Genomic DNA, 10771 nt, shown 5'->3' on the forward strand with positions numbered 1-10771 from the left:
ACTCTGCTGGGCCCCATAACCCCACTCTGCTGGGCCCCATAACCCCACTCTGCTGGGGCCCATAACCCCACTCTGCTGGGGCCCATAACCCCACTCTGCTGGGCCCCATAACCCCACTCTGCTGGGCCCCATAACCCCACTCTGCTGGGCCCATAACCCACTCTGCTGGGCCCCATAACCCCACTCTGCTGGGGCCCATAACCCCACTCTGCTGGGGCCCATAACCCCACTCTGCTGGGCCCCATAACCCCACTCTGCTGGGCCCATAACCCACTCTGCTGGGCCCATAACCCACTCTGCTGGGCCCCATAACCCACTCTGCTGGGCCCCATAACCCCACTCTGCTGGGGCCCATAACCCCACTCTGCTGGGCCCCATAACCCCACTCTGCTGGGCCCCATAACCCCACTCTGCTGGGGCCCATAACCCCACTCTGCTGGGGCCCATAACCCCACTCTGCTGGGGCCCATAACCCCACTCTGCTGGGCCCCATAACCCCACTCTGCTGGGGCCCATAACCCCACTCTGCTGGGGCCCATAACCCCACTCTGCTGGGGCCCATAACCCCACTCTGCTGGGGCCCATAACCCCACTCTGCTGGGGCCCATAACCCCACTCTGCTGGGGCCCCATAACCCCACTCTGCTGGGCCCCATAACCCCACTCTGCTGGGCCCCATAACCCCACTCTGCTGGGCCCCATAACCCCACTCTGCTGGGCCCCATAACCCCACTCTGCTGGGCCCCATAACCCCACTCTGCTGGGGCCCATAACCCCACTCTGCTGGGGCCCCATAACCCACTCTGCTGGGCCCCCCAGCCCTGTTCTCTGGGCCCCCCAGGCCGTACCTTCCACTGCTCGCGGGGGAGGAGCTGCACCACCACCACGTCTCCGTTCAGGGCCCGGTTCCGGGACACAATGCCGTCCAGGAATATGTCCCTCATTCCGTCCTGCAGAACCAAGTCATTATTTTCAGCTTAAGTCGTTTTTGAGGTTGTGTAATGTGAGACATTTATAGTGATCAATATCTCCAGGTGTCAGAAATGAACAATCGAATAGTAATTTACTCGTTAGTTAATGAGAAGGTAATTAGAAGGAAGGAGCTCACAGGAGAGGGGATGAAGGCATCATTGTAATTCTTCGGGTTGATTCTTAGCGGGCCCTGGGGGAAAGAATATAAAATATTAACTTTGTACACTTAGCACATCTTATCAGACCAATACATAACAAACCCATGCAACAGCTGTGTAGTCTCAAAGTTTAACTGGAATGTACAGATTACAGCAAACTAGGGCTGGGCGATATGACCAAAATATCATATCCCAATATAGGTCATACATATCCCGATAACGATATATATCACGATATAGCACATTTTCTGTAAATTCAATGAATAAATACCGTATTTTCCGCACTATAAGGAGCACCGGAGTATAAACCGCAGCAGCTAAATTGAATGATGTGTACATAAGCCGCACTGGACTATAAACCACAGGTGTTTTAATGTTTAATTACCATTAGGGCTGGCCCATATGCCATCTTTCAGGCTTAAAATACTCGTTGATTTTTCCGAGCGAATATTCGAATACTCGTTCCAGAAAAAAACGCCATCAAAAACAACATTAATAATCCCTATACACTCCCTGGAACCGATTTTGACAGTATCTGCATATTTTGTAGAAGATTTAATAGCTTTTGAAGGTTAATTAGTAGGCCTAAGTAGGTTGAAGTTCCTTAGTTTTTCCCTGTGAAAGCGAACAGCTGTTGTTCCGTTCCAAATCAGCTGTCCTCTGCCGCACCGTTATATAAGACGCCGAATCGAAAAATAAGAAAAAAAAGGCGCGTGTTACAGTCTGAAAATTACGGTAGTTTATATAAAGTGACCACATGGAAAGGCCTATTTCGTAGCCCCTCTTTTAGGTACGAGCTCACTTTGTCTTGGCTGGTCGTGGGAGTCCTTCTCCTATTCAGAATTGTCACGTTCTCTCTCCTCCATGTTTGTTTGCGTTGCGTTCATGTGCCGTGTGGAAGAACGTAAAGCGTCGTCCAAATGACGTTAAATATTACCGTAAAGAGTGTGATTTGCGACAAGACGATATAAACGATAGAGGATCATATGAAACGATAGACATTTTTATATCATCACGATATATATCGCCATATCGCCCAGCCCTACAGCAAACCCTACCACACACGTTTAGTTGACTCAACCCATGCTGGACGGATGCTGGTTTTAATGGCCACATCAAAGCCACAGCCAGGATGGTGTTCTTCGGACCTTACCTGGAGCAGCTCTCCTCTCTTCAGCCCCTGGGAGACGACCTCGTGGCTCATGTAGGCCTCAAACACCTGCTTCTTGAAGCCCCGGCCTCCTCGGTTCTTCATGTTCTTATCGCCGGGGGAGTTCCCTGGAGTGGAGGAAGAGCAAAACAGAAACAACCATTGCTGTCCAGAGAGAAGACAAACATTTTTAAAGGCATTAATCAGGTTAGTCTAGCGGCTAAAGGGATTAAACTACCATCCTAAATAATTTAATAAATAAATACTGGGTTCAACTCGCCATTTCTGCTGTGAACCTGCCAGCATCATTCATGTAACCCCTAATAAAAATACATGGCACTGTGCGTCGCCTTGGATAAAACAACTCAAATGTGAACCTAAACGCATGACGAGTTGTGTTGTGGGCTTACTGGATCCAGAGCCAGGTGGATAACAGCCTTGAGTTAGGGTTAGGTTTAACCCTGACCCTGACCCAGAGTCAGGTGGATAACAGCCTTGAGTTAGGGTTAGGTTTAACCCTGACCCTGACCCAGAGTCAGGTGGATAACAGCCTTGAGTTAGGGTTAGGTTTAACCCTGACCCTGACCCAGAGTCAGGTGGATAACAGCCTTGAGTTAGGGTTAGGTTTAACCCTGACCCTGACCCAGAGTCAGGTGGATAACAGCCTTGAGTTAGGGTCAGGGTTAGGGTTAGGGTTAACCCTGACCCAGAGTCAGGTGAATTGTAGCCTTGAGTCAGGTGGATGACAGCCTTGTGTTTACCTGGAGCTTTCTGCGCGTGTTTGGCTTTACCCAGCGGGCCCTTGGGGCTCGAGACCTCCGCGCCCCGGTTCTCCTCCAGCAGGTTCTTCTGCTGCTGCCTCCTCCTCTTCTCCGGATCCTGGGCCACCGCGTTGGGCTGGAGGGGGGAGGGCTGGGCGTCCAGCTGGAGGGGGGATTCTCTGTGGGGGCCTTTGTTTCTCTTTGGCTGCCTCTGCTGCGGCGGCGGTGGCGGCGGCTTGGCGTCCGAGGGTTTGTGGGAGGAGCCGTTCTCCTCGGCGGAGTCCACGTCCCCGTCGTGGCTGGTGGCCGTGTCCCGCCGCTGGCCGCGCCGCTCGCACACCCCCTGCTTCCTGTCCACGTCCTGGGGAGGCAGGGCCCCCCCGCCCCCGCCCCGCCCGTTCAGCTTCTCCATGTACAGAGACAGCGCGCTGTCCTCACACCGGCCCTGAGCGGAGCAGGGGGAGAAGTCGCTGGAGTCCGAGAGGTCGACGACGGCGGCCTGGTTCCGGCCTTCGGGTGCGTGGGGAATGTCCACACGCTCGCTGTGGGTCTGCGTAGAGGGCGAGGCAGGGCCGCTGTCGTCCGCCTGCGCGGGGCACTCCTGAACGTACTGCTCCAGGTAGGACCTGAACTTGCTGCTGTGGTGCTGAGCCAGGAGGCGTGCGTAGGCGTCTTTCTGAGGGGGGGTGCTCGACTGATTAGGGCTGCGCTTCGAGGGCTTGCGTCGCCGGTCGACCCTCTTGGATTGGAGGGGAGAGTCCATGGGGCACTCCTTGGATGAGATATCTAAAAAAAGACCATTATAACCAAGTCACATAACAGGATAATAATAAGACGAAGGACATGAGACACATTCACAATTAAACAGAGTTTCATCCTAGTTATAAACAGCTTCAAATATAATGAACCCATTGATTCATCGCACTATTTCAAATATGCTCCACAAAAGGTTGGATGCGCACTTGTTAAAAACAAACTGCGGCTTCAAAGTGCTAGGCCATGAAATGAACCCTGGCGGTAGATGACCTAGTCCCCGTGTCATGGTTTTAGTAGCTTCGGACACATTGTCACCTATCCCGCATTGTAAACAAAAGGTCTAAAACTGTCAGTACTTATGGTGGTTTTACTAAATGCACTGGTTATTTAGAGAACCACCAGTTCAGTTAGCGGTTAAAATTAGCCACAAGATGCTGCGGGACGAAAACACAACATCTTTTTCATTTGAAAGGTATAGAAATATAGACGAATCTGGCTCAAGGTGAGATATTGTTCAGATACGTGATTTGTTTATTACCTTTCACTGCGAAGAACTGGTTGCAGATTTAAATGGTCAAATGTGCACTGATAACTGCTGATGAAAATGTTCTTCGTCCTTGCTTTGAAGCGTCGAACAACAATGACAGTGTTGCATTACTGCCGTCTGCTGGCAGAGAGTGGAACCGTTTGGATTTACATAATAAAATAATACATACACATGCGTGTATGTTTACTAATGTGACGTTTTTAATACGATATGTAACTCCCACTATATGAGTGATTTTTTTTTAAACGGTGAAAAAAATCTCCCAGTTGATTTATTCAAATGTTTCTTTATTATGATATCAGCGATATTTTCCTTTCTGTGTTTCTTTATTTCGATACATTTCAGACACAAGCAGAAACGTCAAAAATAGACCAAATTAGGACAAAAATCTGAGCGGCAGGAACCTTTGTGCAGGTTCCGGTGGGCTTCACCGTGCAGCTTCTGCACCCGATGGACCTTGAAGCACTGATTGGCATGTAAGCGAGTCTGTTCCGGCCCACGCAGCTTCCTCTCCGGAGTCTTAGCGTATGCTGCTCATTGTCCTTTAGAATGGCAGACAGACCACTGAATAGTGTGTATAGTGTATTTTCATTATGGCGCTGACGCCATACGTCACTGCTGTATCGATTCGATGATCAGTTTGACCACATGGTGCTGCCCCAGGGGCGTAGCCAGGATATTATTACTCTGGTGGCCAGTTCGGGCCAGTCTTATATTTGGGGTGCGTTTGATTGTCGATATTAATTCATAGTCAAAACATAACACTTTGAAAAAGAACAATAGGTCAAAGTTAGATCAAACTAATAGTCCATGTATTTCATTTTAGACCGTTTCCCTTCAGGATTTTTTTTTTTTTTTCATACTCTGGGGGCCAGCGGGGGGGCCAACCTTTGACCAGGGGGGGTTGTGGCCCCCATTTGGCTACGTCCCTGGGCTTCCCTCCAGCACTGTTAATTCCATTTTTTATATCTATCGATCTAGACAGAGAGAGAGAGGGTTAATCAGAGTGGAGAGAGAGAAAGAGAGGAGGGGGAATGTGGAGAGAAAAAACTCGGGAGCAAGGAATTGAGAGACACACAGTGGAAGAGACAAGCAGAGATTCTGAGGAGAGGGAGAGACACAAGTGGAAGAGAGGAAGAGAAAGAGGAAAATAAGAGGGGGAGAGGCTACTGAGGTGTGTGCCAGTCAGTCCGACTGCCACAGGGTGACCGAGGGGACCATGGGAACCCCTGGGTTCTCCTCAGCACGTGTTCACCGATCCAGGAGGAACCGATTCATCAATTAGATTGTTCAACCACGGAAATACTATATCCAGGGACTACTGATGCTGTCTGGGCCTTTTCACAATGAATGAAGCTCTAGAAGCTCCAGATCACCGATATCCATCTGTGATATTCTGTTGCCGACCGGATGTATTCTTACCCCTATCGTCCAACTGTCCGGTATCATGTATGCGTCACATCGTACAGTGAAGGATATCGGGACCAGAGTCCTGGTCTTTAAACCCCAGCGGGGGGGGGGGGGGGGGGGGGGGGGGGGCGACGACAGCTATTCCCGGACATCGCTGTGGCTTGTGGTTCCTGACCCTTGGGGGTCTGGGGAGTGTGGGAGAGGGAGGCCGGGGGTTTCCAACCAAGGACTTTTTTATCAATGTTCGGTGGAAAGATTTATAAATTTTTTAAACATAACGGGTGTCAGAAAGATGACAAAGATTCATCCGTTTTGCTGTAAAGTAGAATACGACCAGCCGCCCTCCAGGCAGGCAAGTGGATATGTGTCTGCGCGCGCACGTCTGCAGTGGTGTGTGTGTGTGTGTGTGTGTGTGTGTGTGTGTGTGTGTGTGTGTGTGTGTGTGTGCGCTAGTGTGCGTCTGCCCTGCACTCGTGTGTGAGTCCGATATGTTTGTGCGCGCGTGTGTGTATGTGTGTGTGTGTGTTTGCACGCCAGATTTATTATGAAGGCTGTGCTTCAAACCAGAATGAGAGGATGATTCTGCTACAATTTATCATACTGTGATGGTAATGTTATCCTAACCTTTGGGCCTATGATTGATGGAACCAATCCCACTTCATTCAACACCTATTGCACTGAAAAGAGGGAGGATCCCTCTTATGTATATGTTATCATGATTCCTCCCTTGGATGTAGGCTAAGGTGGGGCCCTTTAGAGGGCTTAGAGTTAGGTGGTTAACATGTAATGTAGACCTGTGAAGCCATTTGAGGCTTTAACTGTGACTCAGGGTGACACAAAACGAATAGACCTGAGCCGACTGAACACGTGAGCACCTGTTCAGCAACACGAGGACACGGTTCAAAATGAAAAGCATTCAGACTTGAATGTAACTGAGAGTCGTGGTTTAACATCACCATTCGTTTGACGGACGTTTCACGGTGCCATGGTTACGCGGCCAGAAAAACCCCAGCGTACAGAGATGAACCTGTGGCGGTTAGTCACTCCCGTAGCGCATGCTGATGTCAGTCGCGCCCGGGCAGAAGAGGCTGGTTGCTACGGGGGCAGACTTACCTGCCATACATCCATTGTTTGCAGCAAGAGAGGGTTTCTCCTTTTCTGTTCGGCGTGGCCGCCTACGCTCCCCGTGGAAGGTGTTACCCAACCAATGACGAACACGTCTGAGCAGCTCTGATTCAGAGCCTCACAACCTGCCTCTGTGTAGTTCAGGGCTGGCCAGGGGGATCTTGTTTTTGTGGTCCAAAACAAATGTTTTAATGACGGTTCAACAATGCCTGTATATGTTGCTCAAGCTGGATTGATGTTTTCCGCGGGCGTTCCTCTCTTGCTCTGCTGCTATGAGCCAGAATGGAAGACCACCAAATATCTGTATGCTCACTCTTTTACCAAAGTATTCTTCTGACATGTCTTGATATCGGATCCAGATGGTTGTGATCTGTTGGCATTGCCTTCTGACTATGTATTTGTTTTCCCCGCTAGTATTTTAAAGTTACAGCTCATTAAAAATTACAGCTCATTACGAAGAGCGTAGATGGCTGCATTTTGCTCATTAGTGTGGGGGTACAACGCCCGTGCCTCTATACCTATCCCTTACGTTAACAAGTACAGGCTTAACGTTATTATTACAAGCACTGTTATGTATGTATTTCAGTTGATGTGTGTCAAGCCTGGAGCTTTTTCATCGCTATGACACTGGTAGGGACATCTCTCCAGCAGCAGTAACAGTTTGCGTTCCTAATAAAACACTCTGGACTCCTCCAGTAAAATCCATGGACACCGTAATCCAACACTTTGCTTAGTCTTCTTTCCTGCTCACCCTCTTATCCCCACATGACAGTATATCAGCCGATATATTAGCAGCAACTCATTTATAATCAATTCCTTTAAACCCTTTAGTTTAAAGGAAGCGTCTACGGATAGGTTTCTGACAATGTTCCCAATTAGCCCCAATTAGCAGCGCCGTGCCGCCGCGTTGCCAGCCATGCCGCGGCCATATTTATAGAGAGGCCAGCGAGGGCATTCTCATTAACCCCCCCCAGTGTGTTCTTTGAAAAGAAGAAGCTCATATTGTTACTCCCTGGCTGTCCCCAATAACCATCCCATAATGGTCACACCTCGCCCTCTTCCCATCTCGCGGTCCTAACCCTCTGGCATCACCCCCAGTCCAACGGCCGGTCTCTCCTCTGGCATCACCCCCAGTCCAACGGCCGGTCTCTCCTCTGGCATCACCCCCAGTCCAACGGCCGGTCTCTCCTCTGGCATCACCCCCAGTCCAACGGACGGTCTCCCCTCTGGCATCACCCCCAGTCCAACGGACGGTCTCCCCTCTGGCATCACCCCCAGTCCAACGGACGGTCTCTCCTCTGGCATCACCCCCAGTCCAACGGACGGTCTCCCCTCTGGCATCACCCCCAGTCCAACGGACGGTCTCCCCTCTGGCATCACCCCCAGTCCAACGGAAGGTCTCTCCTCTGGCATCACCCCCAGTCCAACGGGCGGTCTCTCCTCTGGCATCACCCCCAGTCCAACGGACGGTCTCTCCTCTGGCATCACCCCCAGTCCAACGGACGGTCTCCCCTCTGGCATCACCCCCAGTCCAACGGACGGTCTCCCCTCTGGCATCACCCCCAGTCCAACGGCCGGTCTCTCCTCTGGCATCACCCCCAGTCCAACGGGCGGTCTCTCCTCTGGCATCACCCCCAGTCCAACGGACGGTCTCTCCTCTGGCATCACCCCCAGTCCAACGGACGGTCTCCCCTCTGGCATCACCCCCAGTCCAACGGACGGTCTCCCCTCTGGCATCACCCCCAGTCCAACGGAAGGTCTCTCCTCTGGCATCACCCCCAGTCCAACGGGCGGTCTCTCCTCTGGCATCACCCCCAGTCCAACGGACGGTCTCTCCTCTGGCATCACCCCCAGTCCAACGGACGGTCTCCCCTCTGGCATCACCCCCAGTCCAACGGACGGTCTCCCCTCTGGCATCACCCCCAGTCCAACGGACGGTCTCCCCTCTGGCATCACCCCCAGTCCAACGGACGGTCTCTCCTCTGGCATCACCCCCAGTCCAACGGACGGTCTCTCCTCTGGCATCACCCCCAGTCCAACGGACGGTCTCTCCTCTGGCATCACCCCCAGTCCAACGGACGGTCTCTCCTCTGGCATCACCCCCAGTCCAACGGCCGGTCTCTCCTCTGGCATCACCCCCAGTCCAACGGACGGTCTCTCCTCTGGCATCACCCCCATTCCAACGGACGGTCTCTCCTCTGGCATCACCCCCAGTCCAACGGACGGTCTCTCCTCTGGCATCACCCCCAGTCCAACGGACGGTCTCCCCTCTGGCATCACCCCCAGTCCAACGGACGGTCTCCCCTCTGGCATCACCCCCAGTCCAACGGACGGTCTCTCCTCTGGCATCACCCCCAGTCCAACGGACGGTCTCTCCTCTGGCATCACCCCCAGTCCAACGGACGGTCTCTCCTCTGGCATCACCCCCAGTCCAACGGACGGTCTCTCCTCTGGCATCACCCCCAGTCCAACGGACGGTCTCTCCTCTGGCATCACCCCCAGTCCAACGGACGGTCTCTCCTCTGGCATCACCCCCAGTCCAACGGACGGTCTCTCCTCTGGCATCACCCCCAGTCCAACGGACGGTCTCTCCTCTGGCATCACCCCCAGTCCAACGGAAGGTCAGAGCGGCCGTTGGACTGGGGGTGATGCCAGAGGAGAGACCGTCCGTTGGACTGGGGGTGATGGGGGTGATGGGGGTGATGGGGCTGATGGGGGTGATGGGGGTGATGGGGGTGATGGGGCTGATGGGGGTGATGGGGCTGATGGGGCTGATGGGGCTGATGGGGGTGATGGGGCTGATGGGGCTGATGGGGGTGATGGGGGTGATGGGGGTGATGGGGCTGATGGGGCTGATGGGGGTGATGACCCTAACCCTAACGAGGAGCTGGAGCTGGAGACCGGTCTTCGCTGTCTTGATCCCAGAACCCGGACAGAGTTCCTCGTGGAACCCCCCTCTGGGGGCTCATCCCACCTTCATCCCGTTCCACGAGGGCTCATCCCACCTTCCACGTGTTTTGTGTTTTGTATTTTATTTTAAATGGGAAATTTTGTTTTTTAAATGTGAACCGTGTGCTTAGCCTTACATCTTCTAGCAAAGACCATTCTTGCTATCCAGACTTTTGCCTCCGAGTTGTGCTATTGAGTCCTATTTTCCCTGTGGTTCGCACAGCCGTAATAACATTATTATTGTGATGCATTGGCTCCCAACCTGTTTTGGCCCCTGACCCCTTTCTAGCTCTGAAATGTTTACGACCACAACATTGACATTTCTGCATCCGTTTCCACATAGATTGTTTTTACCCAATCATTATCTGCCGGTAATATCAATGCACCGATGAACTTAATCCAATTGCTCCACGACTCAATAATTGTGATTTGCTTGTTTAGGCAGTCAGTTGTTGGTTTTTAAATACAGGATGTCTCGGAGACCTTTTATAAAAAAATATACTTTGCTAAAACGGATACAAATGAATGTAGGTAATTGAGGAGAGGGGCATTTGGGTCGATGATGTTTACAGCAAGGCCATGGGCCATAGGGTTAGGGTTAGGCCATGGGCCATAGGGTTAGGGTTAGGCCATGGGCTATAGGCCATGGGCGGGAATCAAACCGACACCCTTGCAGCTACGCTTCCCTTACCCCGTACTTTATAAGACAGGTTTCACGTTATTATTACAAGCAAAGCACTGTCATGTATATTATGTATGTATTTCTGCTGATGTGTGTCAAGCCTGGAGCTTTTACATCAATATTATACTGGTAGTGACATCAATCCAGCTGCAAATCACCTTTACCTTCCTAATAAATCACTCTGGACTCGTTTACCAAAACTAAGTCTTTTTTCCCACTCGCCCTGTGAGTCTTTCCTATGAGGCCGCGTGACCGAATATCA

General features: G+C 51.7%; 1 protein-coding gene across 1 annotated transcript in view; it reads right to left on the reverse strand.

Annotated features, from left to right (window-relative positions):
• dis3l2 (DIS3 like 3'-5' exoribonuclease 2) overlaps nt 1-4462 on the reverse strand; it is a 28709-nt gene extending 24247 nt beyond the window's left edge. Inside the window, 5 exon segments of the mRNA XM_060057824.1 lie at nt 848-949; nt 1108-1161; nt 2283-2407; nt 3041-3826; nt 4335-4462. Of these exon segments, the coding sequence (XP_059913807.1) occupies nt 848-949; nt 1108-1161; nt 2283-2407; nt 3041-3803 (1044 nt within the window). The 5' untranslated portion in view covers nt 3804-3826; nt 4335-4462.
• Nucleotides 4463-10771: the final 6309 nt, after the last annotated feature.

This window comes from Gadus macrocephalus, chromosome 8 (genome assembly GCF_031168955.1).
Source record: "Gadus macrocephalus chromosome 8, ASM3116895v1".
Lineage (NCBI taxonomy): Eukaryota > Metazoa > Chordata > Actinopteri > Gadiformes > Gadidae > Gadus > Gadus macrocephalus.